The sequence below is a fragment of the Capra hircus genome, chromosome 13 (genome assembly GCF_001704415.2).
Source record: "Capra hircus breed San Clemente chromosome 13, ASM170441v1, whole genome shotgun sequence".
Classification (NCBI taxonomy): domain Eukaryota; kingdom Metazoa; phylum Chordata; class Mammalia; order Artiodactyla; family Bovidae; genus Capra; species Capra hircus.
Window position 1 is genome coordinate 7,187,997 of NC_030820.1, and position 16,014 is coordinate 7,204,010.

At 41.4% G+C, this 16,014-nt stretch overlaps 1 protein-coding gene across 2 annotated transcripts in view; it reads left to right on the plus strand.

Moving 5' to 3' along the window:
• Window positions 1-15,581, plus strand: part of NDUFAF5 (NADH:ubiquinone oxidoreductase complex assembly factor 5) — a 32,717-nt gene extending 17,136 nt beyond the window's left edge. The window contains exons 7-11 of one of the 2 annotated variants that reach the window (XM_005687824.2): window positions 4,289-4,486; window positions 7,985-8,045; window positions 14,804-14,887; window positions 15,223-15,305; window positions 15,470-15,581. In XM_005687824.2, the coding sequence (XP_005687881.1) occupies window positions 4,289-4,486; window positions 7,985-8,045; window positions 14,804-14,887; window positions 15,223-15,305; window positions 15,470-15,562 (519 nt within the window). In that variant the 3' untranslated portion in view covers window positions 15,563-15,581. The remainder of the gene's footprint in view (window positions 1-4,288; window positions 4,487-7,984; window positions 8,046-14,803; window positions 14,888-15,222; window positions 15,306-15,469) is intronic. The other variant, XM_013968413.2, reaches the window with a different exon arrangement.

Below are 16,014 nucleotides of genomic sequence, written 5' to 3' on the forward strand. Positions count from 1 at the left end.
AATAACCTAACTCTACACCTAAAGCAACTAGAAAAGGAAGAAATGGAGAAGCCTAGGGTTAGTAGAAGGAAAGATCTTAAAAATTAAGGCAGAAATAAATGCAAAAGAAACAAAAGAGACCATAGCAAAAATCAACAAACCAAAAGGTGGTTCTTTGAAAGGATAAAAAAAATTGACAAACCATTAGCCAGATTCATCAAGAAACAAAGGGAGAAAAATGAAATCAATAAAATTAGAAATGAAAATGGAGAGATCACAGCAGACAACACAGAAATACAAAGGATCATAAGAGACTACTATCAGCAATTATATGCCAATAAAATGGACAACTTGGAAGAAATGGACAAATTCTTAGAAAAGTACAATTTTCCAAAACTGAACCAGGAAGAAATAGAAAATCTTAACAGACCCATCACAAGCACAGAAATTGAAACTGTAATCAGAAATCTTCCAGCAAACAAAAGCCCAGGTCCAGATGGCTTCACAGCTGAATTCTACCAAAAATTTAGAGAAGAGCTAACAGCTATCCTACTCAAACTCTTCCAGAAAATTTCAGAGGAAGGTAAACTTCCAAACTCATTCTATGAGGCCACCATCACCCTAATCCCAAAACCTGACAAAGATGCCACAAAAAAAGAAAACTACAGGCCAATATCACTGATGAACATAGATGCAAAAATCCTTAACAAAATTCTAGCAATCAGAATCCAACAACACATTAAAAAGATCATACACCACGACCAAGTGGGCTTTATCTCAGGGATGCAAGGATTCTTCAATATCTGCAAATCAATCAATGTAATTCACCACATTAACAAATTGAAAAATAAAAGCCATATGATTATCTCAATAGATGCAGAGAAAGCCTTTGACAAAATTCAATATCCATTTATGGTAAAAACTCTCCAGAAAGCAGGAATAGAAGGAACATACCTCAACATAATAAAAGCTATATATGACAAACCCACAGCAAACATTATCCTCAATGGTGAAAAATTGAAAGCATTTCCCCTAAAGTCAGGAACAAGACAAGGGTGCCCACTTTCACTGCTGCTATTCAACATAGTTCTGAAAGTTTTGGCCACAGCAGTCAGAGCAGAAAAAGAAAGAAAAGGAATCCAAATTGGGTAAGAAGAAGTAAAACTCTCACTGTTTGCAGATGACATGATCCTCTACATAGAAAACCCTAAAGACACCACCAGAAAATTACTAGACCTAATCAATGAATATAGTAAAGTTGCGGGATATAAAATCAACACACAGAAATCCCTTGCATTCCTATACACTAATAATGAGAAAGTAGAAAAAGAAACTAAGGAAACAATTCCATTCACCATTGCAATGTAAAGAATAAAATACTTAGGAGTATATCTACCTAAAGAAACTAAAGACCTATATATAGAAAACTATAAAACACTGATGAAAGAAATCAAATAGGACGCTAATAGATGGAGAAATATACCATGTTCATGGATTGGAAGAATCAATATAGTGAAAATGAGTATACTACCCAAATCAATCTACAGATTCAGTGCAATCCCTATCAAGCTACCAGCAGTATTTTTCATAGAGCTAGAACAAATAACAATTTGTATGGTAATATGAAAAACCTCGAATAACCAAAGCAATCTTGAGAAAGAAGAATGGAACCTAAGGAATCAGCCTGCCTGACTTCATGCTTCACTACAAAGCCACAGTCATCAAGACAGTATGGTACTGGCACAAAGACAGAAATATAGATCAATGGAACAAAATAGAAAACCCAGAGATAAATCCACACACCTATGGACACCTGATCTTTGACAAAGGAGGCAAGAATATACAATGGATTAAAGACAAGCTCTTTAACAAGTGGTGCTGGGAAAACTGGTCAACCACTTGTAAAAGAATGAAACTAGAACACTTTCTAATACCACACACAAAAATAAACTCAAAATGGATTAAGGATCTAAATGTAAGACCAGAAACTATAAAACTCCTAGAGGAGAACATAGGCAAAACACTCTCCGACATAAATCACAGCAGGGTCCTCTATGATCCACCTCCCAGAATACTGGAAATAAAAGCAAAAATAAACAAATGGGATCTAATTAAAATTAAAAGCTTCTGCACAACAAAGGAAACTATAAGCAAGGGGAAAAGACAGCCTTCGGAATGGGAGAAAATAATAGCAAATGGAGCAACTGACAAAGAATTAATCTCAAAAATATACAAGCAACTTACGCAGCTCAATTCCAGAAAAATAAATGACCCAATCAAAAAATGGGCCAAAGAACTAAATAGACATTTCTCCAAAGAAGACATATGGTTGGCTAGCAAACAGATGCTCCACATCACTCATTATCAGAGAAATGCAAATCAAGACCACAATGAGGTACCATTTCACACCAGTCAGAATGGCTGCGATCCAAAAGTCTACAGGCAATAAATGCTGGAGAGGGTGTGGAAAAAAGAGAACCCTCTTACACTGTTGGTGGGAATGCAAACTACTACAGCCACTATGGAGAAGAGTTGTGGAGATTCCTTGAAAAACTGGAAATAGAACTGCCTTATGACCCAGCAATCTCACTGCTGGGCATACACACCGAGGAAACCAGAATTGAAAGAGGCATGTGTACCCCAATATTCATTGCAGCACTGTTTATAATGGCCAGGACATGGAAGCAATCTAGATGTCCATCAGCAGACGAATGAATAAGAAAGCTGTGGTACATATACACAATGGAGTATTACTCAGACATTAAAAAGAATACATCTGAATCAGTTCTAATGAGGTGGATGAAACGAGCTGATTATACAGAGTGAAGTAAGCCAGAAAGAAAAACACCAATGCAGTATACTAACACATATATATGGAATTTAGAAAGATGGTAATGATAACCCTGTGTGCAAGACAGCAATAGATACACAGATGTATAGAACAGACTTTTGGACTCAGAGGGAGAGGGAGAGGGTGGGACGATTTGGGAGAATGGCATTGAAACATGTGTACTATCATGTAAGAAATGAATCACCAGTCTAGGTTCAATACGGGATACAGGATGCTTGGGGCTGGTGCACGGGGATGACCCAGAGAGATGGTATAGGGAGGGAGGGTTCAGGATTGGGAACTCATGTACACCCGTGGTGGATTCATGTCAATGTATGGCAAAACAATACAGTATTGTAAAGTAAAAAAAAAAGAAAGAAAAACAATTTTTTAAAAAAGATATATACTTGAATTAGAGTAGCCTACCGTGATGTGGGTTCAGATTTACTTCAGAGTTCACCTTGCCCTATATGAAAGTAGAGTCAAAACGAGTTACAGACTGTAGTTCCAAGAGTCATTGAGTAAACATTTATGATTCTGGAATTGATCGTTGCTACTGTTTTAAGTTACCAATTAAAACTGGTTTTTGTTTTACAGCTGAAAAATAAGTTGGTTACTTTTCCTTAATTCTGTGTGTAACTAAATTAACTGATATGTTAATATTTAACTAAAATGTTACTAGACATTTTAGTTGTGAATCATAATGGCTGCCCTATAAATTAGCTTTTTCTGCTTAATAAGCCACCTCAACTTTGTGTTTTAAAAAAGTAAGTCACGATTTTGTGAGTTAGGGATTTGGGCCAGACTTAGGAGATTCTTCTGGGTCTGGCTTGGTTCACCCATGTGTCTGACCTGGGGGTGGCTTGCCCCAGAGCTGTCAGATGGCTTCAGCTGGACTCCTGGCTGATTCCCATGTCTCTTGCTGTCATCCTTCAGCAGGCCGGCTCAGCCTTGTTCACAGCATGGCCCATACACGGGGCTCCTAAAGAGCAGGTGAAAGCAGCAAGGGCATCGAGCCCTCGGCTTGGCACTGCCATTCTTTGCATTCTTTGGGTCAGAGCAAGTCGTGGGGCTGGTCCAGATTCTCCCAATGGGGGCTGATACAAAGTGACATGTCTGAGGGCACAGATACAGGGAGGACAGTGATTTCTGTAACCTACCACATCAAAAATCTTGTTCTTTTAATATTTTACTGATTGAAAAAGTAAGTTTTGTCTATTATTAGAAAATTTGGAAGCATATAACGTATCTTATAGATATTAACACCATCAGTAAATGTTTATCTTTCTTTAGAATAATATCCTGCAGAGTCTTTCTGATAGTTGGTTGTCTAAGTATTATTTATTAAATTATCTGGTTTTTAACTTGACAGAATAAGAATGGTAATCATGAAATACTGATCTAGATTCCATGTAGTTATTCTTTTAACACTTTTGTGTCTGAAATTTTGAATCGTGTTGTTGTTTGTATTTATTACAGATTCATTATGTTTTAAAACCAGATGGAGTGTTCATTGGTGCAATGTTTGGAGGTGACACGCTCTTTGAACTCCGGTGTTCCTTACAATTAGCGGAAACAGAAAGGGAAGGGGGCTTTTCTCCACACGTCTCCCCTTTCACTGCTGTCAATGACTTGGGACATCTGCTTGGGAGAGCTGGCTTTAATACTCTGACTGTGGTAACTATCAAGAGAATCGAGTAACCCATTAATCACACTGTTCAGAAATAATCTTTTTATCTTGATTGACACAAGGTAGGAATGTAAAATTTTTAGTTATTTGTTCCCGAAATAAGTAACTCAAAAAGAAAAGGACCTCAGTTAGCAGGGAGGCTATTTTCTAAGACCTGCTTGTCCATCAGACCCTTCAAATTCAGAGCTGGGTGTACCACGAGAGACAGAGCATCCCCGATGGGGAGGAAGGTGGTGTCAGGAGTGCTCACGGCACGGCCTCCCGCTCTCAAGGAAAGTGATGTCATGTGAGGCGGAAGTGAGAGATTGTGCCTTCATGAGGCCCAGGGTTAGATTAGGTTAGACAGGCTTAAAATTAAAATAACTTTTTAAGGAGGTGTAGTGTGAGTATTGGAGAAGGAACCGGCAACCCACTCCAGCGTTCTTGCCTGGAGAATCCCAGGGACGGGGGATCTGGTGGGCTGCCGTCTCTGGGGTCGCAGAGTCGGACACGACTGAAGCAACTTAGCAGTGTGAGTATATGTCATAAAATCAGCCCACTAAAATGGCTGGTCATGTCCGTCCATGCTCTGACAGAAAGCAAGGGGCGCAGACTGCAGGGCCTCTGATGTTGGGAAGGGGCTGAGAGGGAAGGGAAGAGATGCTAGACTGGAGGTGACACAGCCCTCATGGGCCAATGTGAGGAGCGCGTGCCTGGTCAGACAGCTCAGCAGGAATATTAGGGGACTCAAAGGTGTCGCCTGTGAGGAAAAAGATGAAACCTCTATCCTGAGTCATCAAAAGAAAGCTAAATTATGTTAACAACATGCAGTTTTCTAAGTTGTAAAGTGGGTTATGTGTTCCAGAAAGATTCCCTTTGGTATATGATCCTCTCTATAGTTTTAAAATTAGAGGGTAATTTAATAATAAATTTATGCAGATTTATTCATGGAGACATATACATTGTCTCCAGAGTGCTATTTTACATTGCATCCTGACTAATTTTCAAAAACTCCTATGCAAAAAAGCTTTTATATAATCAATTATGCAGGTTTATGTTGCATATAACATTAGATATATTTCTTCTATATTGCAATGGATTTTTATCTTTAAAGTGAAATCAAGTTAAATTAATATCATATAATTATATTTACACATATGACCCTCTTAATGAATTATTTTTTTTAATTAGTTGGCATTCTAAGTGAAACTCATCTCCTTTCAGAATCATTTCCAGACTAGTATATTAGGAGAAAACTGAATATTATCCTTCATCTTGATTTGAATAAGACCTTTGACAAGGCTATTTTGGTACTCTTTTGATTGAGAAGGAGATGGTGCTTTTAGTTGGTTTCATTGAAATGTTTTCACAGGGTATTGTTTAATGGTAGGCATCAGCCTAGAAGGAATTCTTTTTTTTTTCATCTTAAAATCTCTTTTTAAAAATAGTTTCCCTATGTAGGAAAATACATAGAAAAAGTGGACTATCCAGAGATGGTCTTATTAAAAAGTGCACATACAACTTAATCCATGCATGTGTCTAAAAAGAAAAGAAAAAACAGACAAAGAGAGAGTAGCACAGCAGGTCGAAAATGAGTGGAGGTCTCCTGCCTTCTGACACCTCCCCCCGCCCCCCGCCGCCGTCCCTCTCCACGTGGATGCCTTTTGTCGACTGTCGTGTGTGTCCTTTCCGACGTTCTTCCTCACAGAGTGGAGTGCAGTTACATTGTTTAAACATACATATACAACAATATATATACCCTTTTTCTTTTTTCTATATAAAGTCTTTTTTTCCCCGAGTCAATAACTTGTCTTGGAGATCTTCCGCTACAAACGTATACCTACCATGTTCTCTTTTTTTTTTGACAGCTATATAGTATTTCGGACTTCCCTTGTGGCTCAGCTGGTAAAGAATCCACCTGCAATGCAGGAGACCTGGGTTCGATCCCTGAGTTGGGAAGATCCCCTGGAGAAGGGAAAGGCTACCCACTCCAGTATCCTGGCCTGGGGAATCCCATGGACTGTGTAGTCCATGGCGTTGCAAAGAGTCAGATATGACTGAGTGACTTTCACTTTCACTTTTCATGTAGTATTTCATTGAACAGGTACACTTTGTTTAACCTTTTCTCTGTTAATGGACATTTAGATTGTTTTCAGTTTGTTTGTTTTTTATATTCTTTCAAACAGTGTTGCCATGAATTTTCTTTTACACATAATCTCTGCACATCTGTCAAACTGCTGAGTCAAAGAATCTATGCATTTCAGATTTTGACATGTAAAATCACTGTCTATAAGGTAGCATTAATTGACATGCCTCATCAACAGTATATGTAAATTTCCTGCTTCTAAGTAATTTTGTGTCTCTAATGTTTAAAAAAAATGGTAATTGGTCATTTTGTTGTATGTTTCTTTAGGAATTAAAATGGGTATTTTTGATAACTGCTCTTTAGGGTTTTGTACTTGATTCTGTGCAACATTAAGTCCAAAATTGGACAGATATTAGATAAAGCTACAGAACACAAAAAGATCTGGATGCTTCAAAATAGTGCCAATATGATGAAATTTGACTTACGTGCAGCATTTTGATAGCACAGGGGAAAAAAGGAAGTGTTTTATATTTAGTTTCCATCATAGACAGACTCCTGCATCTGAGTGGCTAACACACAATTTTTATCAATCCCAGCCATTCTGGTTGGGCAGCTCATCTCCATCCTATGGTTGTGCCATCTGGGCCTTGTGTCCCATAAGGTCACTGCCCCAGACATGCCCTGGAAAAGGCTCCCTAGCTATTTATTACCTGCCTCCACCTCACTTTTCTTTTGCCAGAAGACATGTGTGGGGCTGTGACATGTCCAGGAGTACCTGGATATTTGGGGAGCATCAGTGCTCTCTGCCACTGTCCCAACAGTGAACTCCTGTATCGAACTTGAGAAAGAGCGGGACACATTGCTCACCACGTCACTCAAGAAATAAACTGTGTCTGTCAAGCTGTATGTCCGTTCCTAAACTAGTCCATGCGGTTTTGCTGCAGCACTGGGAGGAGGATGGAAGCATCTTAGGAGATGACCCTGTTTGACTCTGGGTGTCACATTTAGAGAGAGATTAGTATTGACTATGTAGAGAAAAATGAAGTTGGCATGTGTAAAGATTTTGTCTAGAAGCCTAACCCTCCCCCTAAAAAGTTATAGTGTCCTAGAAGACTTTTCAAAGACTGGAAGAAAAGGATCGTTTACAGAGTACAGAACAGACTTTGTGTGAATCCCAAGGAGAGAATTAGAAGCAGTTGATGACGTTATAGGAAGGTTACTGTTAAAATAGCAAGCATGTACCCTGCAATTTGAAATCTTTGTAAATCAAGTGTAAGCGAGATAATACCTGCAAAGAGGATTGCAAAGAAGATTCCTGCTTACTGTGAGAGATCGGTCTGGGGAATTTCTGCGACTTCTTCTCTGATCTAGATCCTTGGTAATGAATGCCAAATGAAGATTCTGCTTTCTTTTTAAATAGGACACTGATGAAATTCAAGTTAACTATCCTGGAATGTTTGAATTGATGGAAGACTTACAAGGTAAGACACTTTAAGGAATTTTTAGGCCCCTTTTGAGAGTCGTATTTTGCGAGCTGACTGTGCAGGCACTGGGGCCAAGCCCTGGAGATACACTGGGTAAGGAGAAAGTGGACTGGCTTGATGGAGTTTTTAATACAAGCTGGGTGCAGCCAACCTGAGGCAGCGGCCACAACGATAAATGTTAAACTAGACTTGTGGTAGGTGCTGTGCAGTAGGGGAATTTGGTGACTGCCCACGAAAGGCAGGCAGAACTTTCTTGAAGGAGTGTGTGAGGATGGCAGGACACCTCAGTGACTTTCTCGAGCAGTGCTTGGCAGCTCGGATCCAGGCACAAGGGTTGCCAGAGGGTTAGGTGGGCTAGGTCCTGGTCTGGGAGAGTCAGTGAAGTCCTTCTGAGGAAGCGATGGCTGTACCCTGAAAAATGAAGTGAGGCCACTGGGCGAAGCAGGAAGGACATGTGCAAAGGCCCTGTTGCAGGAGAGAACATGGCGAGAACCGAAAGAGGGGCATTGTGGCCGGAATATAGGGAGTGAAAAGAGAGGACTGATTAAATTGGGAGGCAAATGGGGGCCTTGTAGCCTTTGTTAAGATTGTTTGTCTTTTTCTTAAAATGCCCCTTGAGATATTTTAATGGGGGAGGGGTCACGATGTCAGATTTGTATTTTTAGGTGGATTGGCAGATAAATTAGTAGGGAGACATTGCTGTAAAGCTTACTGAGAAATGACGGTGGTTTGGACTAAGGTGGTGACAGTAGAGATGGGGAGAAGTGAATGAATTGGATTCAGGAAACATTTAGGAGATAAACGTGACAGTTCCTGCTGGTGGATTACATGTGGGCTGATAAGGAGAGAGTCATTTCCAACCTGGCACTGAGTTTCTAGTTCTCGCAGCCAGATAGATGGTGCCCTTCACTGATAGAGAAACAGTAGAAGACAGCCAAGTGTGAGCAGGCACAGCTCTTGAATTCACACCTGGGCATGTTGGGTGGGAAATGCTTCTGAAAACCCTGAGGTGAGACATCAGGTAGGGGTTGAGTGCGTGGCTGTGTAGCTCAGAGGAGGCAAGTGGCCCAGGTAAACATTGTGAGTCACTGTCAATAGGTGGTATGAGAAGCAGCTGCCTGACGTGAGAAGAGAAAGCGGCCTGGTCCAGAGCCTTTAGGAACCTAACGGGCAGTGAGTGCATAAGAAGAGGAGGAGCCTGCAGAGACTGAGGATGTGTAGCTAGCAAGGTGCTAAGGAGAAACAGCAGAAAGGGATCGTATTACCTAGACTAAGAGACCCTAAAGAGTTCAAAGCAAAGGGAGTGTCAAATGCTGCTTGGAAGCACGATGTGGACTGAAAGGAAAGCCCACTGATGGAGGATGAGGAAGCTTTGGTGACCACAGGGAGCGCTCTGCTGTTGGCATGGGCTTGGTGGGAGAGGCGGAGGTAAGGGGAGTAGGTTGACACCTATGGAGGGGGTGGCTAGGGCAGCAGGCATCCATCTTCTCAAGAAACTTGATTATGAAGAAGAGGGGAGAGAGGGCAGGGTTACAGATGTGAGAGGGGGAGAGGGATGGGAGATGGGCTGAAGTTTTTTGTATTATGTTTCGTCTTAAGACTTGAATTTATTGAACAGTTGATTAGAAGAACCTAAGTGCTTCCATAGAAGAAGTGACTCTAGAAGAGAGAGAGAGGACAATTAATTAGGTCAGGTACCCGAGAAGGTGGAAGGGGATGAGATAAGAGGAGGAGGGTTGCCCTTGTACAAGACGGGACAGGCCCACATGGAAGGGAAGAGGGACAGTGCAGTGGTCACGGGTGTTTGGTTTGATAGCAGGAGGTTCCCATCTGATGGATCGACACTCTCCTTCAAGCAGAGTGTAAAGTCATATGCTGCTGCTGCTGCTGCTAAGTCGCTTCAGTCGTGTTCGACTCTGTGTGACCCCATAGACGGCAGCCCACCAGGCTCCCCCATCCCTGGGATTCTCTAGGCAAGAATACTGGAGTGGGTTGCCATTTCCTTGTCCAATGCATGAAAGTGAAAAGTCAAAGTGAAGTCACTTAGTCGTGTCTGACTCTGAGCGACCCCATGGACTACAGCACGCCAGGCTCCTCCGTCCATGGGATTTTCCAGGCAAGAGTACTGGAGTGGGGTGCCATTGCCTTCTCTGTAAAGTCATATACTGAGACTCAAAGGGTCAGAGGTTTGCAAATGAGTAGAGATTTTATATAGTCACTGTAGAGAATAGGAAGGTGAATGGATCAGGGAGAGTTGTCAGATTTGAAGGACGCATTTGAAGTTGGTCAGATGCATCTGTGACATTCTCTGACAATAGCTGGCAGCTGGGGACCTGGCACAAAACAGAGTCGTATCAGTCTGGCTTGGGGCTTTATTAATTGAGAATAACAAGAAGACAAAGGCAAAAAAGAATTCCAAAAATGTAACCGAGATAATAGGGCAAAATCTAAGCTGGAAGAAAAAGGAAGTAATAAAAAAAAGAAGGGGGAGGAGGAGCTGATGAACTGGGAGAAAGTAGAGGAGGTCAGAGGATGATCGTAGTTGAAAGACATGAACACACTTGAAGGAAAGAGGATATGGTCAGAAAATAGGACGTTTGGATTGGTGATTTTAGAAGTGCTGACTCGTCCAGGACACGTTACAGGTGTGATGGCAGAGGTGGTGTAATGGAGAATCCCATGGGTGGTAAAGAGCCTCAGAAGTCTTAGAGGCCCTGGTGTTTGCCAGTTATTAACCTTGAAGTCCTCCAGGGTGGTGGCACCACGTGGGGTACAGAGGGAAGCTGAGCCAGGTGCCAGACCCTTTGCTGAATCAGAGGAGGGCCTGGGAGCCTGATGTCTGACAGCCGGAGTGGAAGAGGGTTCCAGCCAAATGGTCTGGGTCTTCACAGAGCATAAGGGTTAGCCTAGGTGTTCAGTAAAATGCACTAATTGTAACTATACAGCTGCTTGTATTTTCAAGTATTATATAAACCACAGACTAGTACCTTTTCAGCCCCTCGAAGATTGCATCATGCCCCTTTCCAGTTGATAACCCCGCCTTCCCTCCCCCTGCTGGTTTCAGTCAGTCATATATTTTGAGGACCTGTTGCCTAATATTCACCTTTAAGCGGCTTTGCCAGTTTTTCTCTTGACTATAAAGCCTTTTACACAAATCGTGTCTTTTAGTCTTTAATGTTTCTTATTCTTAAGAGGATTAAGAGGAATTAGCTAAAGATAACTTGTAAAAATAATGTTTATCAACATTGATAGAAAGATTAACTGGTTGATTTTATATTCGTTCACTTACTGTTTATTGAGCATCTACCATGAGCCAGTGTGGAAATAACAGTTTCTGATCATAGGGAACATATGCTGTAGTAGAGAAAGAGACACGCAGAGATAGACATATGCTTTTAACTGTAAAGTGGGATAATTCTTTTTAAAAAGTGCAGGGAGAAACACAGAAAAATCCCTAAGTCTGCTTAGGGAATCAGGGATGCTTCTGCAGAAGAGGCAGCACCTAAGCTGAAGCGAGTTCATGCTGGAAGAAGGAAGGGGTGGGTGCCCCTCTGGGGGTCAGGCCTTGCATTCCAGGCCAAGGGAAAGGCCTGTGTAAACTCACGGAGACTCCAGAGGGGACACTCAGCCTCTACTTTCCTATCTGGGAAACTGCATCGTAATTCAGCATTGCTCAGATAGGTAGAATGGGAGGATGATGGAAAGTGATGTAGGCGAGTCCTTCAGAGGCTTTTCTAGACTTTATCAGGGGAGCCCTGCAGTCTGTGGGGAGAATTCCGTGTGGAGGAGGGACAGTCAGATTGACGAGAGAGCAAGCTCACCCTCCAGCGCCGTTTATGAGGCCTGTTCGTGAGGAAGAGAAGACTGGCTGGCATGGTTACCCTCTCCTGTTTTGCGTGAGGAGACTGGGCACAGAGGAGTGACTAGCCCAAGGTGCAGTGCTTGGTTAAGTGCTTGAGCCAGGGCTTAAGCCCAGGGTCGCAGCCTCAGTCACATCCTGAGACGTTGGCCACTGTCCCCCGGAGAGCCCCGAGGCAGCTGGCGTGGCAAGAAGGGTGGTTGAGGGGCGAGCACCGGAGCGGGGCGCTCAGCAGACGAGGGGCGAGCGCCGGAAGGGCATGCTCGGCAGACTCCCAGGGGTGCTGCTCTGCGGACCAGAAGACGGTGCTACCGTCCCGTGGGTTTTCGGCATTTTACATCATGTTACACTTTTTTCTTGATGGTGGTGATGTTTCTCATTTAAGCTGCTGGTGCTGATGTTTCTCATTTAAGTTGCTATTATTCATTCACAGAAGAAAGTCCAGAACATTGACCTAATTTTGCAAAACAAGTTGTGTATCAGCTGAGGAACACATGAGAAGTTTTGGAGGCTTTCACAGTAGTTTTAAGGTAAGTTCAGTTGTTATTTTTTTAGACAATACTCAGTATTGTTCCTAATAAACCATAATTAATCAAACCTTTTTTTTAAATAAGCAATTGAACTTAACCTTAAAAACACTGTGAGAGTCTTAAACAGTTACCCAAATCCTTCCGTTATCCCAAAGCCCAGAGCTGGTCAGAAGTCCCCAGATGTGTTTCCCAGGTGGTCTCCAGGAAAGGTCAACCAGGCTGTGTTATACAGGTGTTAAAACTTGAGTTTAATAGAGCTAAGCCCCAGGTTATTTAAGGGCCAGAGCTGGAATTATGATCCCAAAGTCTAGACTTTGTGTGCCATATGACACTGCTTCTCTAAGAAGATTCTCATGTGAGGGAAGGGTAGGTGTCCCTAGCAACAGTTAGTAACACATTAGTGTCTTTGAGTTTCTGTATCAGAAATCAATGTACCTAATAATCTTAATTAGTATATCCGTATATCGGTTCTTCGAGCTTCCCAGGTGGCGCTAGTAGTCAAGAACCCACCTGCCAATGCCAGAGACGTAAGGGACATGGGTTTGATCGCTGGGTCAGGAAGATCCCCTGGAGGAGGGCATGGCAACTCACTCCAGTATTCCTGGGCTTCCCTGGTGTCTCAGACAGTAAAGAATCCGCCTGCAGTGCGAGAGACCTGGGTTCTATCCCTGGGTTTGGAAGATTCCCTGGAGGAAGGCAGAGCAACCCACTCCTGTATTCTTGCCTGGAGAATCCCCATGGACAGAGGAGCCTGGCAGGCTACAGTCCATAGTGTCACAAAGAGGTCGGGCGTGACTGAAGTGACTTAGCATAGCACAATACCAGTTATGTAGAAGGCATTTAGAATTTCTGGTGCATTAAGTATTTCCAGTAAAAAAATTACACCTTTTTTTCACTGGTGTTGCCTCTACTGTGTAAGTCATAGCAAGTGGGAAGTTAAATGAAAGCACCGCTGAGCCATTTATTGTCGTCAGCAATAAATCCTTCCAATACGAGTCCCAGTTTGCCTCTGGCCTCTTGTTGCCGTTGATAGTCATTATGTGGGATAATCTTTTTATATTGGATTGTGTAATGCATTAAAATTTTAGTGTTGGAAGCCTTTAGAGATCATCTAGCCTGGCCACCTTGAGGCCCCAGAGCGATGGATCTAAGGTCATCTAGCTACTTCATGACTGCAAGAGTAAGATCCACCCTCTTCATAGCGATTCATCTCTTGATACTAGTTTGTATAATATTTCTCTTGTTCTTAATGAATTGGGACTGCTTTACTCACAGGATATGGCACATTGCTTTTAGTATCAGAGTTTTATTATTTTAGGGAATAATAAGGACCTTTTGGGGATTGGAGAAACCAAACAGATTTACTCATTCCACCTAATTTGTTGATTGTTTTTCATAAGGCCATTGGAAACCTGGGAGATTATTACTTTTAAATAACTAAAGAACATTGACATTGGGAATTTTATCGGTATCTCTTCTAGAAGTAGAAAAACAAAACTAAGAAACTGATTTTTGATCATATAATATATAGAGAATAAATGTAAAGGGTTTTTAATTTTGATTCTTTTAATTTTGCAAGCTAGTTTAAAATGTGGGCTTTCAAAGTAATTTCATTTGACTGTATGCATTAAAAATATTAAATATATAACATTAGATTTTAGTGAACAAGAAGATAACATAATCCTAGCTTTTAGCTATCAATTTGAAGGAAAGAAATCTAAAAATTTCTTTTTTAAAAACATTAAGAAAAGTGCCCCTGAAGAGAATGTACATAATTGTTTCTTAATCTGGGATCAGTAAAATGTAAAATCTGAGAACACGCAGTTTTGGTACGACCTAATGAGTCTCCAGGCTTGCTTGGTAGCTCAGCTGGAAAAGAATCCACCTGCAACGCAGGAGACCCCAGTTCAATGAGTCTTCAAACCCTCTTGCAGATTTCACATTCATACTTAGATTTATGGCTTAGAAGGAGTGATGTGTTGCACCAATGTCCTATCCTTCAAAGAGCCGCTGAAAAGGGCATGAAACGTGGCATCACTAGAAAGACACTTGCCAGCTCCTGATGACTCACGTGGAGGGCCTGTGGCCTTGCTTTGGTCCAGCTGGCTTACCATAGTCCATTGCTGCCAAATAAAGTGTGCTTATGGGGCTTGCCTCCTGGAATTTGACTTGTCTCACTACCCAGAAGCTTCAAGTAGCTTTGCCTGAGGGTCACTACCTATGATCTGAGAGCAAAAGGAGATTATCTTACGTGACTGTCAGAGGTGGGGAAACGGGTATTCCGTTGGATGAGAGAAGATTAAATCTGGGCTATAGAGCTGCTCAGGTGTTTGCTGAATCATCTCAAACCTCTAGTGTGTTTTTAGGGATGGGTGAGAGTAACTGTGCTTGGAATAGAAGAGCCCTCCTGCACCGAGACACGATGCTGGCAGCTGCAGCAGTGTACCGAGGTAAGGAGGCTGCCCGTTCTCCCAGCCAGGCTCACTACTGTCCCGTGCCCTGTCATCCTTATCCCCTAAAATCACATTGTCCTTTCTAGGCCACCTTCAGATTTCTTGTCCTTTTCTCAAAACACAGATCCTGTGACTGTGTATCCTTTTCCCCCAAAGCCCTATTTCTTCACTGTCAGCTTCTCAGTGTTGAGGATTTTTTCACAAGAGCCTTTCTCAGAAACCCATGAGTATTCTAATATTCATTTCTCTTTTGGAGGACATACTTTTTTTGAACAGATTTTTTTTTCCTACTTGCATTTTTTAAAAAATTTAACCATGATTTGTTTTTATAGAAATGTACAGAAATGAGGATGGTTCTGTGCCTGCCACATATCAGATCTATTACATGATAGGATGGAAATATCATGATTCACAGGTATTAATATTGATCACTTTTCTTCCTGTGTTGATGTTTCCATTTTCTTTTTATTTATTTACTTACAGTGGGGGATTTTTTTTTTTAATATAAGCTAGCATTAAAGGGTTTAATTAGAGCTATAGATATTTATTCATAACATCCTTCCTGTTTATTATTTTCAGGCGAAACCAGCTGAAAGAGGTTCGGCAACAGTATCATTTGGAGAGCTCGGAAAAATAAACGATCTTATGTCACAGGGGAAGAAGTCACAATAAATCTTTTATTCAGTGTTAATGTAGTCCAGATTTCTCATCAGTGATTGGTAACTCTCACATCTAAAATTACTGCATTCTGAAGCAAGAAGCAATATATAAGCTATTTACCACCAGACTTTTCTAATAATTAGAATCGCCTAATACTCCATCTATGTTTAGTAGTGATTTCAATTTCACATGTTTTCTATTTTAATATGGATATTATTATCTAGTAATTTGAGAGACTAGTTTGCAGAATCAACCTAAAAGCAAGAAGGTATTTCTCTGAAAAATCCAAAGATGTTCATGTATATAAATGAACATTTTCCTCTGTCTGAGCTTTTGTTATTTCTTTGAGAGGACATTAGCAGTGGAGAAGAGGGGATAAGGGGAAGGACAAGTTGGTAGATTCTTTAGTTTTCTGGTTCTTTGGCATAAAATTGTAGACTTTTATTAACAACTACTCTAAGATA